The 23,336-nt window shown below is 44.0% G+C and overlaps 1 protein-coding gene across 1 annotated transcript in view; it reads left to right on the forward strand.

Moving 5' to 3' along the window:
- LOC142907389 (uncharacterized) overlaps positions 1 to 22,824 on the forward strand; it is a 35,247-nt gene extending 12,423 nt beyond the window's left edge. The window contains exons 6-13 of the mRNA XM_076056869.1: positions 1,283 to 1,673; positions 1,876 to 1,880; positions 3,863 to 4,357; positions 10,996 to 11,177; positions 14,443 to 15,035; positions 19,450 to 20,106; positions 20,207 to 20,211; positions 21,800 to 22,824. Coding sequence (XP_075912984.1) covers positions 1,283 to 1,673; positions 1,876 to 1,880; positions 3,863 to 4,357; positions 10,996 to 11,177; positions 14,443 to 15,035; positions 19,450 to 20,106; positions 20,207 to 20,211; positions 21,800 to 22,300 — 2,829 coding nt within the window. The 3' untranslated portion in view covers positions 22,301 to 22,824. The remainder of the gene's footprint in view (positions 1 to 1,282; positions 1,674 to 1,875; positions 1,881 to 3,862; positions 4,358 to 10,995; positions 11,178 to 14,442; positions 15,036 to 19,449; positions 20,107 to 20,206; positions 20,212 to 21,799) is intronic.
- Positions 22,825 to 23,336: the final 512 nt, after the last annotated feature.

The following is a 23,336-nucleotide window of genomic DNA, read 5'->3' on the forward strand; positions in this document are numbered from 1 at the left end:
TTACACCGTGGTCATATTAGAATCGCACTCTGCTAATATGTGTGTATAATAGTGTACGTGCATGTGAGCTGTGCTCGTATGTATATAATATGTATGCCATTTGGCCTTGCGAACCAGGGGTCGGTTATGCGAACTGTGGGGTGCAGGATTAGGATCGATTGAAAATTATTAGAATAATACTATGGTAGTATTAGAATTACACTGTGCTCGAATGTAAGTTTTATGTAAATGCGCATAGGGAGTCGTGAATGCGGCCTTGATACCGAAACGACGGATTGCCCGCTTAACACCCTAGTCCGTAAACCACTAATGGTGACAGTGTTGTTTGAGAGCAGCTATTGAAGTCGCTGCGGCAAATGAGGTGGTGGCTGGCCGAACCGTGCCTCGCTGTTTGTCTCCGGAGTGATGACGGATACAAACCAGACCAAGCGGAGGCCATGTACCAGATCGGGTTTTGGTTACTGATGTTAGAGTGATTGTGTTGCAAGTGTGGTCACTACGCGTCTGAACGTGCTCAAGCCCCGAAGCTCGGCGGTTGTGGGCAACGCCACGGGACTGCATTCACTTTAATTCGAGGACAATGGAGGGCATGGGGAACGTGTTTTTACAGCGCTAATCGAATTTATTCAAAATAAGCGCGCAATTACACAATGAGATGCACTTACATATTCAGGCATGAAACACAATGGGCACATTACCATTCGGTATGTTAATAGACATACGGATTGTACCTTCCAAAATTAACAATCGAATGCAAATGTCCTGAAAGACAAAGGATTGGATCCTATGGGGGGAGTTATAAGGCGGCTCAGAACAGAACTCAAGGCCATTTCGAGAGGGAACTTGATGAGGCTGGACGCTCGACTCGTCGCTCTGCTGATCGCCCTTCTACCGCGAGGCAACGCAGCCTGGTGAACACAATTGCTGTGTCGACAGTTAGGCGACTTTGCTTCGTATGGTGAGTGAATATGCGAGTTCGTGGGGACATCTTCAGACGGGTTACAGACATCGATTCACCGTGAATCTCCAAGTAAGTGTCTATTTTCGCGTCTCGGTTAAACGCGAGTGACGTTCATGTTTTGGCAATTAACAAAATCTAAAAACGCAACGCTTAACATCCTCGCGGCCGATAGGGTACTTTTAATTATCGATAACACACGCTACTGGTACTCCGCTCAGAAGAAGCAGTCACATGGAGCAGATTCGCTCTGCGAAGCCCCAAGCACACGGGAGCAAGGAGCCATTCAATTGCACTGTGTGTGTGAAGGCATTTTCACGGCAATCAGATCTTCAGAGACACCAGAGAACACACACAGGCGAGAAGCCGTTCCTGTGCTCTGTGTGTGGGAAGGCATTTGCACAGTTATCAACTCTTCAAACTCACCAAAGAACACACACAGGCGAGAAGCCATTCACGTGTTCTGTTTGTGGGAAGGCATTTGCAAGGTCATCAACTCTTCAAGCTCATCAGAAAACACACACGGGTGAGAAGCCATTTCTGTGCCCTGTGTGTGGGAAGGCATTTTCACTCTCGTCAACTCTTCAGATTCACCAGAGAACACACACGGGCGAGAAGCCATTCCTGTGCCCTGTGTGTGGGAAGGCATTTGCTCAGTCATCAATACGGAACAGACATAAGAAGGTCCACGACGATTGGAAACTGAAATCAAAAGGTGAAATTCAAGGTGCTGCAATGAGGCCTGAAGGAGATTCCACCTTCGATCCCATGCAGTTGGATCCCGAGAGATGGCTGGATGTAATGGAGTGGCTCGAGAGTCAAACCGAGAGCTAGGGGTGACTGAGAAATAATGTTGCATGTGGTTTAACCTATTAAGCCGGATTGAGTAATTTTGCTTGTAATGTTGCGCCTTACAGTTTTTGTGAGTTTCGTGACGTGGTGGTTTAATGTTTTCGGATTACTTGCTGAAGTGGTGTGATAAGCACTGGTTGTGAGTGTTCAATTGTTGACAATATTGTAGTGGTTAAGTGTTCCTGTTGAGCTAAAGTTGGAATGAGTCTGTTACATCTTTACTCAACATTTTAAACGTGTTTTTTCAATAGTGTAGGTTTTTTCTTTGTCAATGAGCGACTTGAAATAACCGATTTCAGGATGTACCTTGATGAAGCATTCGTCTTATGTATCGTTTGGACTTCAAAATAGACGCACAGTGAACAAATATGGTGAACTAATAAGGACATCAATGGGGAAGGATAATTTGGTTTGGTATTCCTGGAATTGACATGGTTTGCATTATACTGTAGCTGTACTCTTTGGTTATTTAGGTAACGTCACGTAGTTAGACAAAATAATAGATAATAATAGATCCATAATGTGATCTATTATTTTTCTACCTATGTGACTTTAACGAAAGAACCAAAGAGCGGATTCCTGCAGTCACGAAAGCTTCAAATCAAGATTGTACTGTAACTGTTTTAACATAGGACATAATCAACTTTCGATACGAGTTGTAGTACTGTAAATATTCTTGCAGATGAATAAAACGTTATTTTCAACAACTGCTTATCCGTCATTTATTTTACAACGTTAATAGCGAAAACGTGTGGAGCCGAGTTTCAGGTGGAGCATCTGTATGTATAGTGTACGTGCGAGCGAACTGTGTTCGTATGCATGTAATATGTACGTCCTTTGGACATGCGAATCGGTGATCGGATATGCGAACTGGGGGGTGCAGGATTAGGATCGATTGAAAATTATTAGAATAACACTATGGTAGTATTAGAATTACACTGTGCTCGAATGTAAGTTTTATGTAAATGCCCATAGGGAGTCATAAATGCGGCCTTGATACCAAAACGACTGATTGCCCCCTTAACACCCTAGTCCGTAAACCACTATTGGTGACAGTGTTGTTTGAGAGCAGCTATTAAAGTAGATGCGCCAAATGAGGTGGTGGCTGGCCGAACCGTGCCTCGCTGTTTGTCTCCGGAGTGATGACGGATACAAACCAGACCAAGCGGAGGCCATGTACTAGATCGGGTTTTGGTTACTGATGTTAGAGTGATTGTGTTGCAAGTGTGGTCACTACGCGTCTGAACGTGCTCAAGCCCCGAAGCTCGGCGGTTGTGGGCAACGCCACGGGACTGCATTCACTTTAATTCGAGGACAATGGAGGGCATGGGGAACGTGTTTTTACAGCGCTAATCCAATTTATTCAAAATAAGCGCGCAATTACACAATGAGATGCACTTACATATTCAGGCATGAAACACAATGGGCACATTACCATTCGGTATGTTAATAGACAGACGGATTGTACCTTCCAAAATTAACAATCGAATGCAAATATCCTGAAAGACAAAGGATTGGATCCTAGGAGGGGAGTTATAAGGCGGCTCAGAACAGAGCTCAAGGCCATTTCGAGAGGGAACTTGATGAGGCTGGACGCTCGACTCGTCGCTCTGCTGATCGCCCTTCTAACGCGAGACAACGCAGCCTGGTGAACACAATTGCTGTGTCGACAGTTAGGCGACTTTGCTTCGCATGGTGAGTGAATATGCGAGTTCGTGGGGACATCTTCAGACGGGTTACAGACATCGATTCACCGTGAATCTCCAAGTAAGTGTCTATTTTCGCGTCTCGGTTAAACGCGAGTGACGTTCTTGTTTTGGCAGTTAAAGAAATCCCAAAACGCAACGCTTAACATCCTCGCGGACGATAGGGTACTTTTATTTATCGATAACACAAGCTACTGTTACTCCGCTCAGAAGAAGCAGTCACATGGAGCAGATACGCTCTCCGATGCCCCAAGCACACGGGAGCAAGGAGCCATTCAATTGCACTGTGTGTATGAAGGCATTTTCACGGCAATCAGATCTTCAGAGACACCAGAGAACACACACAGGCGAGAAGCCGTTCCTGTGCTCTGTGTGTGGGAAGGCATTTGCAAGGTCATCAACTCTTCAAACTCGCCAAAGAACACACACAGGCGAGAAGCCATTCCCGTGTTCTGTTTGTGGGAAGGCATTTGCAAGGTCATCAACTCTTCAAGCTCATCAGAAAACACACACGGGCGAGAAGCCATTCCTGTGCCCAGTGTGTGGGAAGGCATTTTCACTCTCGTCAACTCGTCAGATTCACCAGAGAACACACAAGGGTGAGAAGCCATTCCTGTGTACTATGTGTGGAAAGGCATTTGCTCAGTCATCAACTCTGAACAGGCATCATAAGGTCCACGATGATTGGAAGCTGAAATCAAAAGGTGAAATTCAAGGTGCTGCAATGAGTCCTGAAGGAGATTCCACCTTCGATCCCATGCAGTTGGATCCCGAGAGATGGCTGGATGTGATGGAGTGGCTCGAGAGTTCAACCGAGAGCTCGGGACGACTGAAAAATAATGTTGCATGTTGTTATACCTATTAAGCCGGATTTAATAATTTCTTGTGTAATTATGACCATTCACTTTACAGGTTTTTTTTGTGAGAGTTTCGTGACGTGTACAGTGGTGGTTTGTCATGTCATCGGATTAATTGCTGAAGTGGTGTGATGACCACTGGCAGTGAGAGGGTTCAATTGCTGACAATATTGTCGTGGTTAAGTGTTCCTGTTGAGCTACATTTGGAATGAGTCTGTTGTTACATCTTTACTCAACATTTTAAACGTGTTTTTTTCCCTTTCGTATAGTTTGTTTTTGTTTGTTAATAAGAGACTTTAGATAAACTATTTCAGGATGCACATTGACGACGCGTTATTTGGGTGTTTATGTTACACTTCAACACAGATGCACAGTGAACAAACGGGGTTAACTAATTAGGACATCAATGGGAGTGACATGGTTTGCATTGTTCTGTAATTGTGTGAACATAAGACGTAATAAACATTTGATAAGAGTTTTAACGTTTCTATTATTACAGATGAATAAAAAACACATTACTTTCAACAATTGATCTTCCCTTATTTGTTTTGATCAAAAACGTGTGGAACCGAGTTTCAGGTGGAGTATCTCCGTCACACGAGTCTGCCCATTTCACACTCAAACACTTTAGAAAACACACAAGGGCGAAAAGTCATTCCTGTGCATTGTGTGCTGTGTGTTGAAATGCATTTTCACGTTCAGAAAATCTCCTGTGCACTGTGTGTGGAAAGTAATTTGTACAGTCATCAAAACTGAACAGGCATCGGAAGGTCCACATTTACAGGATATGCAGGATTAGAATCGCATTACTGTAGTCATATGAGAATCAAACTGTCCACTGATGGATGAATGTCATATAAATTTAATAGAATGTATATTTGTTCAGTAAAAAGCGTATAAAGAGGTAAACAATCACACATTATAGCACATGTATATACATTACACGTGAATTGAAAAATATGTCAAAAACATGTGTTCATTTAAAAACTGATAATTTCGTGGACCATGTGGGGAGATGGAGCGCAGTGGATCGGATCGTCTCCGCTGCTGTCGACGGGGCCAAGCAGCGAGTGTTGAACTCCATTGTTTCAGAATCCGTGATATCACCCGGTCACAGCGCCTAACTCCAGTCACAGCGCCGAACCCAAACTACATCTCCCCAACAAGGCAGCCTTCCCTCTGCTGTGTATTTTAGCAATATATTTAAGAACGCTATTGAAGATAACTATTCGTCTTGAAAAGGCAGGCGACTTGTTCTACCAAAATGATTACAATTTCTTTCATTAAGGAGTGAGTTCATTCATGAGTAGTATTCAATAAGCCCCGATGGCACTCACCTACACACAATTATGTTGAAACAAAGTAAACATTAGTCGCTCAAAGCTCAGCTCATTCATGGTCATCGCAATTATTTCCAAATCCGTGTGGGGTCCCGCGAGAACAGGACACGGCCACAAACTCTCACATTGTCAACTCTCACACTGTAAACTCAAACATTATGAACTCTAACAATATAACCTTTAAACTGTGTGCTATATACATTGTAACGCCGTAACAATTACACTGTAAACAAGTGTAATAGTAAAATCTAATGTTGTGAACTCTATGAGCTATACATTATAACGCTATAAAATAACATTGTAAACTCGTGTTCTAGATTAGAACACACCGTACATTGAAGTGTGATATTCGAATTGCATTCGAATTATTAGAATTAGTTGCGCCCATGGCAGGGTCCGGATTGTCCGGTAGAAGTCATAGAGGTGAGACGGCCTCAGTGAGTACGAATGTAGTTGGGGCGTCGGCGTTGGTTCGTCCACCGGTCCAGCCTCAAAACTGATGTCCGTCCCCACCCAGACAGCTCATCCACATGGATTGTACAGCCCAAGTCTGGTGTGTCCGACGTGATGGGGCGCTCGGCAATGGAAACCGTACGCCAAAGGAAATGTGTTGTACCGCCCACAGTTTACGAGCCCCAGAGGCTCGGCGTGCCTCAAGGATCCGCCACGTGCGAGGGAGCGGTGCCTGGAGCCCGCTCAAATTCTTCACAAGAAGCCAGGGACCCGCCTAACCCTTCAAGGCTGTGGTGCGAACCCTTGACGCCCGGAAAGGCACAAGATTCCATCATGGGCGAGGAACCGGCTGCGAGAAGCCGGTCAAAATGCGCAAGGTTGCGCTGGTAGGATCCACACCCAACACACGGACAATAGAAGGGTCCCCTTGGACAACGTGGAAGCGTATTAGGATTTGTGTGTGGTTGTTGTTGTGTTGGTTTCATGTTGTTGTTGTTGTCGGGTGAGTAGGGTCACACGGCTTACCCCTTACAGATGACCGTTAAGATTGTGATTGTAGCGGCGTGGGAAAAATGTTGCTGCAGCTGCTGCCCTGACGCACGTGGCTTCTAAAAATTGTTGTTAGCCGAGACGGCTCATTTTGTTTTAAGATGGTTGTTGTGAAGACAGTGCCTCATCGAAGGGACAAGCGGTGACAACAGGATAGAGAGAGTTCAAGAAGAGAAGGCTGGACCAGGGGTGGAGGGGAGGTTGACGCCGAGAGAGAGTTGAAGGAACGAGGTTCAGGGCTGTGTTAGTGGGGATTCGGGTCACGGCTGGTTGCCGTTAAGGCGTCGTCGTTGCTGTATCGTGACGCCGGGGTCCTAAGCCGCGTTAAAGGCTAAATAAAAGAACCCTCTACAGTCTGAGTCCGGAGTCATTACAATTGCAACTGTTAATAATCTCACGGACTTGGGTTGGTGCGTTTATTTAAACATTTATATACACGGATATTGTATAGTGCTATTCGATGTCATTCAGATGGAACCTTCATCTAGCTGATGATGATTGCTTGTGTTGCAGTCGAAACGTCGTGAGAATTTTATTGTTTATATTTTTATTATTTTATTGTTTCCCTTCTACGTGACTTTACCGAAAGAAACAAGAATATGAATCCCTGCAGTCACGAAAGCTTTAAAATCAAAATTCATCCAGCTGTCAAAGTCCTGATTCTAATATGACCATAGTGCGATTCTAATAGTTTCAATGGGATTATAATCATTGCATATCCCTAGTCGCATTAGCGACTCCCGATTCGTATTTACAAATATCAAACATTCGAGCAAAGTGTTATTCTAATAATTTTAATGCAATTCTAACTCTGTACCCTCTCCCCCTCTCACCCCAGTTCGCATATCCGACCTCCGGTTCGCTTCCACGTACACTACACATGCATATGAGCAGAGCGCGATTTTAATACGACCACAGTGAGATTCAAATACTTCTAATGATATTTTAATACCGTACCTCCCATTTGTGTTGTAATACATTATTAAACAAGGTTATAGTCGTTAATGTGTTATCGTTTGGACTGTTACAGTTTACATGTTACAGAGTACAGTTTATCCAAGGCATACTTTGGAATTAGCGACTGGTGCGTTGAGAAACGATTAACAACGGGGACCATTCCCTCAAGGAACATATCTTAATGGGTAGACAGCCAATATGCTGCCGGTTAAGGGCAGATTTGTGTGCCGGAGATCCTCCACCTGAAATTTTTACACGTTTTTGCTTTAAACATTGTAAAATAAATAACGGACAAAAAGTTGTTAAAAATATGTTTTTATTCATCTGTAAAAATATTCACTTAAAACTCGTATCAAATGTGTGTTACGTCCTATTCTCAAACAGTTACAGTTGAATGTAAACCATGTCAATTTCAGGAACACCAAAGCGTCAGCGTTTCATTCCCTATTGATTTCCTGATTAGTTCACCACATTTGTTTACTGTGCGTCTGTGGTGAAGTCCAAACTAAAAATCCAACAAACGCCTAATCAAAGTACAGCCTGACATCGGTTAGCTACAGTCGCTTATTGCCAACCAAAAAAAATATGTAAAATAAAAAAAGCTTTAAAATGTTGAGTAAAGATGTAATTAGACTCATTTAAACTTTAGCTCAACAGGAACACTCACAACCAGTGCTTATCACACCACTTCAGCAAGTAATCCGAAAACATTAAACCACCACGTCACGAAACTCACAAAAACTGTAAGGGACAACATTACAAGCAAAATTACTCAATCCGGCTTAATAGGTTAAACCACATGCAACATTATTTCTCAGTCACCCCTAGCTCTCGGTTTGACTCTCGAGCCACTCCATTACATCCAGCCATCTCTCGGGATCCAACTGCATGGGATCGAAGGTGGAATCTCCTTCAGGACTCATTGCAGCACCTGGAATTTCACCTTTTGATTTCAGCTTCCTATCATCGTGGACCTTCTGATGCCTGTTCCGTATTGATGACTGAGCAAATGCCTTCCCACACACAGAGCACAGGAATGGCTTCTCACCCGTGTGTGTTCTCTGGTGAATCTGAAGAGTTGACGAGAGTGAAAATGCCTTCCCACACACAGGGCACAGAAATGGCTTTTCACCCGTGTGTGTTTTCTGATGAGCTTGAAGAGTTGATGACCTTGCAAATGCCTTCCCACAAACATAACACGGGAATGGCTTCTCGCCTGTGTGTGTTCTTTGGTGAGTTTGAAGAGTTGATAACTGTGCAAATGCCTTCCCACAAACAGAACACGGGAACGGCTTCTCGCCTGTGTGTGTTCTCTGGTGTCTCTGAAGATCTGATTGCCGTGAAAACGCCTTCACACACACAGTGCAATTAAATGGCTCCTTGCTCCCGTGTGCTAGGGGCTTCGCAGAGCGAATCTGCTCCATGTGACTGCTTCTTCTGAACGGAGTAACAGTAGCGGGTGTTATCGATAATTAAAGTTCCCCATCGGCCGCGAGGATGTTAAGCGTTGCGTTTAAAGATTTTGTAAACTGCCCAAACAAGAACGTCACTCGCGTTTAATCGAGTACGCGAAAATAGACACTTACTTGGAGATTCACGGTGAATCGATGTCTGTAACCCGTCTGAAGATGTCCCCACGAACTCACATATTCACTCACCATACGAAGCAAAGTCGCCTAACTGTCGACACAGCAATTGTGTTCACCAGGCTGCGTTGTCTCGCGTTAGAAGGGCGATCAGCAGAGCGACGAGTCGAGCGTCCAGCCTCATCAAGTTCCCTCTCGAAATGGCCTTGAGCTCTGTTCTGAGTCGCCTTATAACTCCCCTCCTAGGATCCAATCCTTTGTCTTTCAGGATATTTGCGTTCGATTGTTAATTTTGGAAGGTTCAATCCGTCTGTCTATTAACATACCGAATGGTAATGTGCCCATTGTGTTTCATGCCTGAATATGTAAGTGCATCTCATTGTGTAATTGCGCGCTTATTTTGAATAAATGGGATTAGCGCTGTAAAAACACGTTCCCCATGCCCTCCATTGTCCTCGAATTAAAGTGAATGCAGTCCCGTGGCGTTGCCCACAACCGCCGAGCTTCGGGGCTTGAGCACGTTCAGACGCGTAGTGACCACACTTGCAACACAATCACTCTAACATCAGTAACCAAAACCCGATCTGGTACATGGCCTCCGCTTGGTCTGGTTTGTATCCGTCATCACTCCGGAGACAAACAGCGAGGCACGGTTCGCCAGCCACCACCTCATTTGCCGCAGCGACTTTAATAGCTGCTCTCAAACAACACTGTCACCATTAGTGGTTTACGGGCTAGGGTGTTAAGCGGGCAATCAGTCGTTTTGGCAAGGTGTATGGGATAATAGACACCTCTGTTATCCCATAAACACAATACACAGCAGCGGGAAGGCTGCCTTGTTGGGGAGATGTAGTTTGTGTAAGGCGCTGTGACTGGAGTTAGGCGATGTGACTGGGTGATCACACGGATTCCGAAACATAGCGGAGACGATACGATCCACTGCGCTCCATCTCCCTACATGGACAACGACTCTCAGTAAAAGTAAAAAAATGAAAACGTATTTTTTAATACCTTTTGAAATCATGTATTGTATGTCTGCTACAATGTGTGATTGTTATTCTCTTTGTATGTGTATATATACTGTATATACATATTCGATTCCATTGATACGACACAATCATCCAACAGTGATTCTAATACCATTATAATGCCATGCCTCCATTTACGTGGTTATACACTATAACAGTTAATCGTATTTTACAGCGTTACAATGGATAGGTTTTAGTTAATAGGTTATAATATTATATTTCACTATGTTAGAGTTTAACAGTTGAGAGTTTACAATGCCACAGTTGATCAAATGCGACGCAGCTACTTCTGATTCTGCTGCTTCCGCTACCCGGCTGTTTGTGGTCGGGCCCTGCTCTCTCGGGACCCCACACATCGTTGGAAATGATTGCGATGATGATGTCGGTGGAGGAGTGTAGGGAGCCGGCCCTTTGTAACCTGTGCGGCAGCAGAGGGCATCTGTAGAGGACCTGCCCAGAGTGCTATGCTAACAGGGTGCGGGCATGTCGGAGTGGACAGGTAGAGGAGGAGGCGGAGGAGGTGGCCGGACGGGAAGCGGGGCCGGATGCATGGAGGGGAAGGGGAGGTGGAGGAACCACGACCCCCTGGGGAGGGGGAGTGGGGGGATCTCTGGGGGAGGGAGCACCACCACCACTGGAGGGGGAGGGTGGTGGGAGGAGGGGAGATGAAGAAGAGGACTCGGAAACCCCAGTGGGGGACTGGGCGGAGGTGATGGGCGAGGAGGAGGAGGAGGGCGAGGAGGGGCAGCGGGTGGAGGAAGAAGCGGATGACGCATGGGAGGAATCGGGTGGAAGAAAACGGAAGCTGGACACAGTCCTGAAAGAAGCTAGTCCCCGGCAAGATGCGAGCCTCTCAGGATCCTCGCCGGATTCGGGGGAATCTGGGTGGAGGTGGGCAGAAGGGGGGGGGACGTTTGAACCGGAGGTTCGGTATTGTAATCTCATTAGAAGTATTAAAATCGCGCTCTGCTCATATGCATGTGTAGCGTACGTGCAAGCGAACCGGAGGTCGGATTTGCGAACTGGGGTGAGGGGAGGTGTGAAGAGTTAGAATCGCTTAAACATTATTAGAGTAACACTGTGCACGAATGTTTGATATTTGTAAATGCGAATCGGGAGTCGCTAATGCGACTTGGGATATGCAATGATTAGAATCCCATTAAAACTATTAGAATCGCACTATGGTCATATTATAATCAGGATTTTGAGTACCGGATGAATGTTCCATTCATCCGGTACTCGAGAAGGCAAGCCTGAGATCCGCTCATGCACTTGAATCACGTTACTATTCATTCCCAGCATGCCATTGGAATTCCATTCCACGGGACGTTGTCTTTTTTTATTTCGTATTCCTTGTGTTTGATCAAATACTAATGTTGTGACGTGGATCGTGTACAATTTAATAAGTTTTATATAAATATAGGCCATTTATATTCCGAGCCCAAGTGCTGACGGAGCGACGCGTGCATGTGCCGCCTCCTTTCTCCATAACCGCTTCGAGTTTGACGTCGATTTCAAGCTGGTGCCCTGTGCCAGCTCATTCCTCAAACCACTGTCCTTGAAATAGATTCTGACTCGAGGCGGTCGTGGAGAAAGGTGGCGGCACGTTCATCGATTCCCGTTCGCCCAAGTATACATTACGCTTTGCTCACCTGCCATTAGCGCCCTGTGCAGACGGTGTAACAGCTTCCTCCGTGCTCACCTGCCATTAGCGCCCTGTGCAGACGGTGTAACAGCTTCCTCCGTGCTCACCTGCCATTAGCGCCCTGTGCAGACGGTGTAACAGCTTCCTCCGTGCTCACCTGCCATTAGCGCCCTGTGCAGACGGTGTAACAGCTTCCTCCGTGCTCACCTGCCATTAGCGCCCTGTGCAGACGGTGTAACAGCTTCCTCCGTGCTCACCTGCCATTAGCGCCCTGTGCAGACGGTGTAACAGCTTCCTCCGTGCTCACCTGCCATTAGCGCCCTGTGCAGACGGTGTAACAGCTTCCTCCCTTACGATATCTCCAACGTCCCACACCGCGGACCATCCGCTGACGCCTTTCTCAGTCCCCAATTCCACCGTGCAAGCCCTTCACACATTCGTCCTGCCACCAGCTTGCGGGAACACCCGTCATCCGCGCTGACAGGGCGAAAAATATCCCTACAATAGTCCGTGAGAGCTTGAAGAGACCCGAGCTGTCATCTATTAAATGTGACGGGTTCATTATTTTGCATTGTGTGCACAAATGCAGATATTATATTATCAAACAAAATAATATCAAACCCAAATGTTAAGGGGTATTAATTTCAAGGGCAAATTTGAGCCTCTTCATGCCATTGTATCTTAAAATGTATTTCAATTAAAATGTATTTCAATTAAAAAAATTACGTCTATAGCAAACGCAATTCAATTGATGTCAAAAGTAAGCGCAATTCAATTCGGTGCATTTTAGTGAATAAAACAGGATAAAATGGACGACTCCTTTGTTCATTTCATTCCAAAAGGCATACGAAGTACATACTACCAGAACTAGCTCACGATTTGGCTATTCTATTCTTATTGACTCAACTTTTGTTTCTTTTCCTGGTGACAAATAAATCTACATGGAACTGAGCCAAATATCCTTCGAGTAAATAGACAGCTTTGGTACATTTTCAGCTAATAACATTGAATAAAATGGACGGCGCCTTGAACATTTAGTGAATAAAATTGGATAAAATGGACGACCACTTTGTGCATTTTATTGCAAAAGGCAGAGGAAATATCCCGTGTTGTATATTTTACAAATGGATTTTTCTTCTGTATACTTAGTTCCTTTCACAACAATGTGCTCACAACTTGTGGATTCGGCACTTTGAGTTTTTCTCGGTACAAGACATGAACACCATGAGCAACAACGACTTCGAAGACGCCGACGGATTTGTGGATGCCACCGTTGAAAAGCTGCTTGCTGAAACAGAGGTCGCATTTGTTGCTGGAACCCTTTTACAAAATCGGAGACAAAATCGCAGAGGCCATCGACCCAAAGCCAATCCCAGCTGGCGCCACAACTGCGCCAACGCCATCCAACATGCAACCACCACTTCGGTCGTAGTTTAGTGATCCAAGAGAGTATTTCATAGTGGAATAATGAACTATCGAAGACTCTCGAAGCCTTGTCTCTCAGTTTTGTCATGACATTCAACACAAATTTACAGGTATAAGGCCATAAGGCGGTCATGTTTCGATTTCGAGCAGAAACGCTAATAATCCGGAGTCTAAAGCCCCATACTACCGTATACCGGGAAACAAATCCTCATTTTTTTAATGCAATTGTAGTCATTTTTCGGCCCAGCCCTTAACGATTTTATGATACATTGCACCAAAATGAGCAGATTTCAGTCAATAAGGATTTCACCATTCCATTTCTCTACAGAGGTTAATTTGTCCAAAGAACCCTCAACGATTTTGAGGACAAAAAGGTGGGAAGACGCTCTCAATTTGCTCTCAATTTGCACAATTTTACGTAACAATGTCATAAAATTGCGCAAAATTCCAATGTTCCTACCAGCCCACCCTGCAAGGACTTGTTTCAAAATAAGTGCGCATTTACACATTGAGATGCATCTACATATTCAGATATGAAGCACAATGGGCAAATTACCCTTCGGTATGTTAATATACATACGGATTGTACCTTCCAAAATGAATATCCTGAAAGACAAAGGATTGGATCCTACTGGGGGGGGGGGGGGGGGGGTTATAAGGCGGCTCAGAAGCAGAGCTCAATGCCATTTCCAGTGGGAACTTGATGAGGCTGGACGCTCGACTCGTCGCTCTGCTAATCGCCTTCTAACGCGAGACAACGCACCCTGGCGAGCACAATTGCTGTGTCGGCAGTTAGGCGACTTTGCTTCGTATGGTGAGTGAATATGCGACTTCGTGGGGACATCTTCAGACGGGTTACAGACATCGATTCAACGTGAATCTCCAAGTAAGTGTCTATTTTCGCTAATAAACTCATAAATACGTTCGTTGTCAAACTGACTGGATGTGATTGTGTCGCGGTTAGACGCGAGTGTCGTTTTTGTTTTGGCAGTTAACAAAATCCAAAACGCAACGAGTAACATCCTCGCAGCCGAGAGTGTACTTTTGACTCTCAATAACATCGCTTCTTCTCCTCCGAATCTGAAGAAACAGTCACATGGAGCAGAGATACTCTCCACAGCGTCACGCACACACGGACAAAAAGTTATTCAATTGCTTGGTGTGTAGGAAGGCATTTTCACGGACATCACATCTTAAGATTCACGAGAGAACACACACGGGCGAGAAGCCATTCCTGTGCCCTGTGTGTGGGAAGACATTTGCACAGTTATCACATCTTCAAAGTCACCAGAAAACACACACTGGCGAGAAGCCATTCCTGTGCTCTGTGTGTGGGAAGGCATTTGCACAGTCGAAAATTCTTCAAAACCATCAGAAAACACACACGGGTGAGAAGCCATTCCTGTGTTCTATATGTGGGAAGGTATTTGCACGCAACTCAACTCTTCAAGATCATCAGAAAACACACACGGGAGAGAAGCCATTCCTGTGCTCTGTGTGTGGAAAGGCATTTGTACGACCATCAAAGCGGAACAGACATCAGAAGGTCCACGATGATAGGAAACTGAAATCAAAAGGTGAAATTCAAGGTGCTGCAATGATTCCTGAAGATAAATCTACCTTCGATCCTATGCAGTTGGATCCCGAGAGATGGCTGGATGTAATGGAGTGGCTCGAGAGTCAAACCAAGAGCTAGGGATGACTGAACAATAATGTTGCATGTGGTTTACCTATTAAGCCGGATTGAGTAATTTTACGTGTTTCTTTTAGACAAAGTAATACCTTACAATTGATTACATCAGTGATTTTGACACTTTAGTTTTACAATGTGTTTGAGAGTTTTGTGACGTGATCGTGGTAAATTGCTGAAGTGGCATGATGATCAGTGGTTGTGATCATCATGCCACTTCAGCATGGTTAAGGGTTCCCGTTGAGCTAAAGTTGAAATGAGTCTGTAAATAAATCTTCGCTCGAAATTTTAAACGCGTATTTTATTTTATATAGCTTTTTTGGTTTGTAATAAGCAACCTTAGATAACCGATTCAGGATGTACATTGATGGCGCGTTCGTCTGATGTACGGCTTGGACTTCAAGTCAGACGCACAGTGAACAAATGTGGTTAACCAATAATGAAATCAAGGGGGAATGATACTTTAATGATTTGATATTCCTGGAAGTGACCTGGTTTGCATTGTATTGTAACTGTTTGAGCATAGGACGTAATAAATATTCGGCACGAGTTTTTACGTAAATATTCTTGTACATGAATAAAAACGTATTTTTAACAACTGTTTGTCCGTCAATTATTTTACAACTTTTTTTAAATGGCAAAAACGTGTGGATCCGAGTTACAGGTAGAGCGTCTCCATCACACAAGTCTGCCCTTAACGAGCAGTACCTTGGCTGTCTCCCCATCACCATGTTCCTAGAGGGGAATGGTCCCCGTTATAAATCGTCTCGCAGCATTCTGGTCCCTAATCCCGAAGTAAACTGGAGATCACCTGTACTGTATACCATGTCAACTGTAACACTATTAACGATAACACTAAACATTAAATGACTATACACTGCTTTTATAATTTTCTAGCGGTAATTTCCCGGCGTTGCCCGGGGGAAAAAGACAGACACACACATCGACCAACACAAACAAACATTTACCCACACACACAAAGACATTGACTTACACAGACACACATATGGAGTCACAGACACACATAGCTAGGCTCTCACACATACATCGACCTAAGCACAAATATGAACCAACACACACATATCGACTAAGAGACACACACACATGGACCCACGCACACACATCGACTTACACAGACACATATAGACTCACACACAGACTTGGACTTTAGATACACACACATCGACTTACACACACAAACATCGACTGACACACATAGAGACACCCACACTCACATGGAGCCATGCACACACATGTATTTATGTCATTTGGACTTGCCAATCATATTTTTACTCGAACTGGGGGTGCAGGATTATGATCAGATGATAATTATTAGATTAACACTATGGTCGTATTATAATTACACTGAGCTAGAATGTTTGTTATATGTAAATGCGCATTGGGAGTCGTGAATGCAACCTCGGAATTTACATTATGAGACCTCCTTTGCCAGTAACAAGATATAGGAATAGGTTTTACCCTTTAAACTGGCACAAAAACTGACACCTTTATTCAAGGCATCATGTTTGCAATAACCACAACACAAGCAGTCAAAATGTAAACAAATAAGACAACTCTAACACCAATGGAGACGAGGCTCTGAGAAAAACTGTCTCGGGTGTGGACCAATCAAATTCAAGGACAGTGCCAATATTATTATCAGAGTTTGTCTTTTTTGTTTGCATTTTGACTGCTTGTGTTGTGGTTATTGCAAACATGATGCCTTGAATAAAGGTGTCAGTTTTTATGCCAGTTAAAACGGTTAAACCTATTCCTGCAACCTAGGAAGTTTAGAATAGCATCAAAATTAATATAAAAACAACGTGGTCCTATTTGAATCACGTGATCTACTGCTGCTGATGTTCGGGTGGCGGCCGCCGATTATGGCTCTGCTCTCCTTTCCCCTCGCCTGGATAGTTCAGGACATGTGGATGAGCTGTCTGGGTGGGGACGGACATCAGTTTAGAGGCTGGACCGGTGGCCGAACCAACGCCGACGCCCCAACCACATTCGTACTCACTGAGGCCGTCTCACCTCTATGATTCTACAACCAGGCCCTGTCCCAGACCGCCCATGGAAGCACGTGTTCCCGCCGCCCCGGATTCTTCTCATTAGCGGATTGCGATCTGGTGGGGAAAGGTCCTCGTTATAAATCGTTTCTCAACGTTCAGGTCAAGAATCCCGAAGAATACCGGGGATCACCTGTACTCTATAACACGTAAACTGATAACACTATAAACAATAACACTAAACATTAAACGACTATAAACTATCAACTGGTTTTATAATTTATGCCACCATTAACGGAGGGACGGTATTATAATCTCATTAGCAGTATTATTAAATCGCCCTCTGCTCATATGTATGTAAAGTGAACGTTCAATCGAACCGAGGGTCGGATATGCGAACTGCGGGGGGTGCAGGGTTAGAATCGCATTAAAATTTTACGATAACAAATGGTCGTATTAGCATTTTTCTGTGCTTGAATGTATGTTATGCGCAAATGCAAATAGTTTAGTCGTAAATGCGAGGCAGGGGTTAAGAAGTGCACCTTTAATCCGGTGTTAACGTATTTTTTTAAAATCTTATTTTAGCAGAATATTGTTGATAAGAATTCGTGTGGACATGGCACGTGCCTTGTTCTTTGTCCGTCAAAGGAGTTCATTCATGAGGAGTATTCGCTGAGCCACCGATGACACTAACCTACATCAAGTTATGGTTAAACAAAGTAATCTACAGTCGCTTAATTATCAGCTCAGACATCATCATCGCAATCATTCCCAACGATGTGTGGGGTCCCGAGAGAGCAGGGCCCGACCACAAACAGCCGGGCAGCGGAAGCAGCAGAATCAGAAGTAGCTGCGTCGCATTTGATCATCTGTGACATTGTAAACTCTCAACTGTTAAACTCTAACAAGGTGAAATATAATATTATAACCTATTAACTAAAACCTATCCATTGTAACGCTGTAAAATACGATTAACTGTTATAGTGTATAACCACGTAAATGGAGGTATGGGATAATAATGGTATTAGAATCATTAGAATCGCACTGTGCTCGTATTAGAATCACACTGTGGTCGTACGTATGGAAAGTGAAGATGCGAACCGGGGGAAGGATATGCAGGATAAGAATCTAATTACAATTATTCGCATCCCACTAGTCGTATTAGAATCACACTGTCCACTGTTGGATGATTGTGTCGTATCAATGGAATAGAATATCTATATAGAGTATATATACATACAAATATTATAACAATCCCACATTGTAACATATGTAAAATACACATGATTTAAAAACGAATTTAACGATGTTTTATTTTTTTACTTTTACTGAGAGTCGTTGTCCATGTAGGGAGATGGAGCACAGTGGATCGTATCGTCTCCGCTATGTTTTGGAATCCGTGTGATCACCCAGTCACATCGCCTAACTCCAGTCACAGCGCCTTACACAAACTACATCTCCCCAACATGCAGCCTTCCCGCTGCTGTGTGTTGTGTTTATGGGATAACAGAGGTGTCTATTATCCCCTACGCCTTGACCAAAACGAATGATTGCCCGCTTAACACCCTAGTCCGTAAACAACTAATGGTGACAGTGTTGTTTGAGATCAGCTATTAAAGTCGCTGCGGCAATTGAGGTGGTGGCTGGCCGAACCATGCCTCGCTGTTTGTCTCCGGAGTGATGACGGATACAAACCAGACCAAGCGGAGGCCATGTACCAGATCAGGTTTTGGTCACTGATGTTAGAGTGATTGTGTTGCAAGTGTGGTCACTACGCGTCTGAACGTGCTCAAGCCCCGAAGCTCGGCGGTTGTGGGCAACGCCACGGGACCGCATTCACTTTAATTCGAGGACAATGGAGGGCATGGGGAACGTGTTTTTACAGCGCTAATCCCATTTATTCAAAATAAGCGCGCAATTACACAATAAGACGCACTTACATATTAAGGCATGGAACACAATGGGCACATTACCATTCGGTATGTTAATAGACATACGGATTGAACCTTCCAAAATTAACAATCGAATGCAAATATCCTGAAAGACAAAGGATTGGGTCCTTGGGCGGGAGTTATAAGGCGGCTCAGAAGCAGAGCTCAATGCCATTTCGAGAGGGAACTTGATGAGGCTGGACGCTCGACTCGTCGCTCTGCTGATCGCCCTTCTACCGCGAGACAACGCAGCCTGGTGAACACAATTGCTGTGTCGACAGTTAGGCGACTTTGCTTCGTATGGTGAGTGAATATGCGAGTTCGTGGGGACATCTTCAGACGGGTTACAGACATCGATTCACCGTGAATCTCCAAGTAAGTTTCTATTTTCGCGTCTCGGTTAAACGCGAGTGACATTCTTGTTTTGGCAGTTAAATAAATCCCAAAACGTAACGCTTAACAAACTCGCGGACGATAGGGTACTTTTATTTATCGATAACACCCGCTACTGTTACTCCGCTCAGAAGAAGCAGTCACATGGAGCAGATACGCTCTGCGAAGCCCCTAGCACACGGGAGCAAGGAGCCATTCAATTGCACTGTGTGTGTGAAGGCATTTTCACGGCCATCAGATCTTCAGAGACACCAGAGAACACACACAGGCGAGAAGCCGTTCCCGTGTTCTGTTTGTGGGAAGGCATTTGCACAGTTATCAACTCTTCAAACTCACCAAAGAACACACACAGGCGAGAAGCCATTCCCGTGTTCTGTTTGTGGGAAGGCATTTGCAAGGTCATCAACTCTTCAAGCTCATCAGAAAACACACACGGGTGAAAAGCCATTTCTGTGCCCTGTGTGTGGGAAGGCATTTTCACTCTCTTCAACTCTTCAGATTCACCAGAGAACACACACGGGCGAGAAGCCATTCCTGTGCCCTGTGTGTGGGAAGGCATTTGCTCAGTCATCAATACGGAACAGACATAAGAAGGTCCACGATGATTGGAAGCTGAAATCAAAATGTGAAATTCAAGGTGCTGCAATGAGTCCTGAAGGAGATTCCACCTTCGATCCCATGCAGTTGGATCCCGAGAGATGGCTGGATGTAATGGAGTGGCTCGAGAGTCAAAACGAGAGCTAGCGGTGACTGAGAAATAATGTTGCATGTGGTTTAACCTATTAAGCCGGATTGAGTAATTTTGCTTGTAATGTTGCCCCTTACAGTTTTAGTGAGTTTCGTGACGTGGTGGTTTAATGTTTTCGGATTACTTGCTGAAGTGGTGTGATAAGCACTGGTTGTTAGTGTTCAATTGGTGACAATATTGTAGTGGTTAAGTGTTCCTGTTGAGCTAAAGTTGGAATGAGTCTGTTACATCTTTACTCAACATTTTAAACGTGTTTTTCAATAGTATAGGTTTTTTCTTTGTCAATAAGCGAATTGAAATAACCGATTTCAGGATGTACCTTGATGAAGCATTCGTCTCACGTATCGTTTGGACTTCAAAATAGACGCACAGTGAGCAAATATGGTGAACTAATAAGGACATCAATGGGGAAGGATAATTTGGTTTGGTATTCCTGGAAGTGACATGGTTTTCATTATACTGTAGCTATACTCTTTGGTTCTTTAGGTAACGTCACGTAGGTAGACAAAATAATAGATAATAATATATCCATAATGTGATCTATTATTTTTCTACCTACGTGACTTTAACGAAAGAACCAAAGAGCGGATTCCTGCAGTCACGAAAGCTTCAAATCAAGATTGTACTGTAACTGTTTGAACATAAGACTTAATCAACTTTCGATACGAGCTGTAGTAGTGCGAATATTCTTGCAGATAAATAAAACATTATTTTCCACAACTGCTTGTCCGTTATTTATTTGACAACGTTAATAGCGAACTCTACGAGGTGAGATCTTGCATGGAGCCCCAGGCCGAGGGAGATTGACTGTTCTTTTGTGTTTTTTCCATTTGCGAATAATCGCACCAACTGTTGTCACCTTCTCACCAAGGTGCTTGGCAATGGTCTTGTAGCCCATTCCAGACTTGTGTAGGTCTACAATCTTGTCCCTGACATCCTTGGAGAGCTCTTTGGTCTTGGCCATCGTGGAGACTTTAGAATCTGATTAATTGCTTGCTTCTGTGGACAGGTGTCTTTTATACAGGTAACAAGCTAAGATTAGGAGCACTAACTTTAAGAGTGTGCTCCTAATCTCAGCTCCTTACTTGTATAAAAGACACCTGGGAGCCAGAAATCTTTATTCTGTCTCTCACTATTCAAATAAACCTACCATTACAATTATAGACTGATCATTTCTTTGTCATTGGGCAAACGTACAAAATCAGCAGGGATCAAATACATTTTCCCTTACTGTACACTACACATGATTTACTGAGAATGTCGTTGTCCATGTTGGGAAATGGAGCGCAGTGGATCGTATCGTCTCTGCTATGATTCGGAATCCGTGTGATCACCCAGTCACATCGCCTAACTCCAGTCACAGCGCCTTACCCAAACTACATCTCCTCACCAAGGCAGCCTTCCCGCTGCTGTGTATTCTGTTTATGGGATAACAGAGGTGTCTATTATCCCCTATGCCTTGATCAAAACGAGGGATTGTCCGCTTAACACCCTAGCCCGTAAACCACTATTTGTGACAGTGTTGTTTGAGAGCAGCTATTAAAGCAGATTCGCCAAATGAGGTGGTGGCTGGCCGAACCACGCCTCTCTGTTTGTCTCCGGAGTGATGATGGATACAAACCAGATTAAGCGGAGACCATGTACAACATTGGATTTTGGTTATTGATGTTAGAGTGATTGTGTTGCGGCTGTTGTGGGCAAGGAGCCATTCAATTGCCCTGTGTGTGAGAAGGCATTTTCACGGCCATCAAGTCTTAAGAGACACCAGAGAATACACACGGGCGAGAAGCTGTTCCTTTGTTCTGTGTGTGGGAAGGCATTTGCAAGGTCATCAACTCTTCAAATTCATCAGAAAACACACACGGGTGAGAAGCCATTCCTGTGTTCTGTGTGTGGGAAGGCATTTTCAAGGTCATCACATCTTAAGAGTCACAAGAATACACACACGGGCGAGAAGCCATTCCTGTGCTCTGTGTGTGGGAAGGCATTTGGACAGTCATCAAAACTGAACAGGCATCAGAAGGTCCACGATGATAGGAAACTGAAATCTAAAGGTGAAATTCAAGGTGCTGCAATGAGGCCTGAAGGAGATTCCACCTTCGATCCCATGCAGTTGGATCCCGAGAGATGGCTGGATGTAATGGAGTGGCTCGAGAGTCAAACCGAGAGCTAGGGGTGACTGAGAAATAAAGGTGCATGTTGTTATACCTATTAATTCGGATTGAGTACGTTTGTGTGTTTATTTGAGACCAAGTAATACGTTACAATTTATTATATCCGTGATTTTGACACTGTAGTTTACAATGTGTTTGAGAGTTTCGTTACTTGCAGGTGGTGGTTTGTTGAAGTGGTGTGACGAGCAGTGGTTGTGAGAGGGTTGAATTCCTGACTATTGTCGTAGTTAAATGTTCCTGTTGAGCTAAAGTTGAATTGAGTCTAATTACATCTTTACTCAACATTTTAAACATTTTTTTTATTTTACATAGTTTTTATTGGTTGGTAATAAGCGACTGTAGATAACCGATGTCAGGATGTACTTTGATGACGCGTTTGTTGGATTTTTAGCTTGGACTTCACCACAGACGCACAGTGAACAAATGTGGTGAACTAATCAGGAAATCAATAGGGAATGAAACGCTGACGCTTTGGTGTTCCTGAAATTGACATGGTTTACATTCAACTGTAACTGTTTGAAAATAGGACGTAAAATCGCGCTGTGCTCATATGCATGTGTAGTGTACGTGGAAGCGAACCGGAGGTCGGATATGCGAACTGGGGTGAGAGGGTACAGAGTTAGAATTGCATTAAAATTATTAGAATAACACTTTGCTCGAATGTTTGATGTTTGTAAATGCGAATCGAGAGTCGCTAATGCGACTTTGGATTTGCAATGATTAGAATCCCATTGAAACTTAGAATTGCACTTTGGTCATATTAGAATCAGGACTTTGACAGCTGGATGAATTTTTATTTAAAGCTTTCGTGACTGCAGTGATTTATATTCTTGGTTCTTTCGGTAAAGTAACGTTGAAGGGAAACAATAAAATAATAAAAATATAAAACAATAAAAATCTCACGACGTTTCGACTGCAACACAAGCAATCATCATCAGCTAGATGAATGTTCCATCTCAATGAAATCGAATAGCACTATACAATATCCGTGTATATATAAATGTTTAAATAAACGCACAAACCCAAGTCCGTGAG

The sequence above is a fragment of the Petromyzon marinus genome, chromosome 78, assembly GCF_048934315.1.
Source record: "Petromyzon marinus isolate PM22_M1 ecotype Great Lakes invasive population chromosome 78, UKy_Petmar_22M1.pri1.0, whole genome shotgun sequence".
Classification (NCBI taxonomy): Eukaryota; Metazoa; Chordata; class Hyperoartia; order Petromyzontiformes; family Petromyzontidae; genus Petromyzon; species Petromyzon marinus.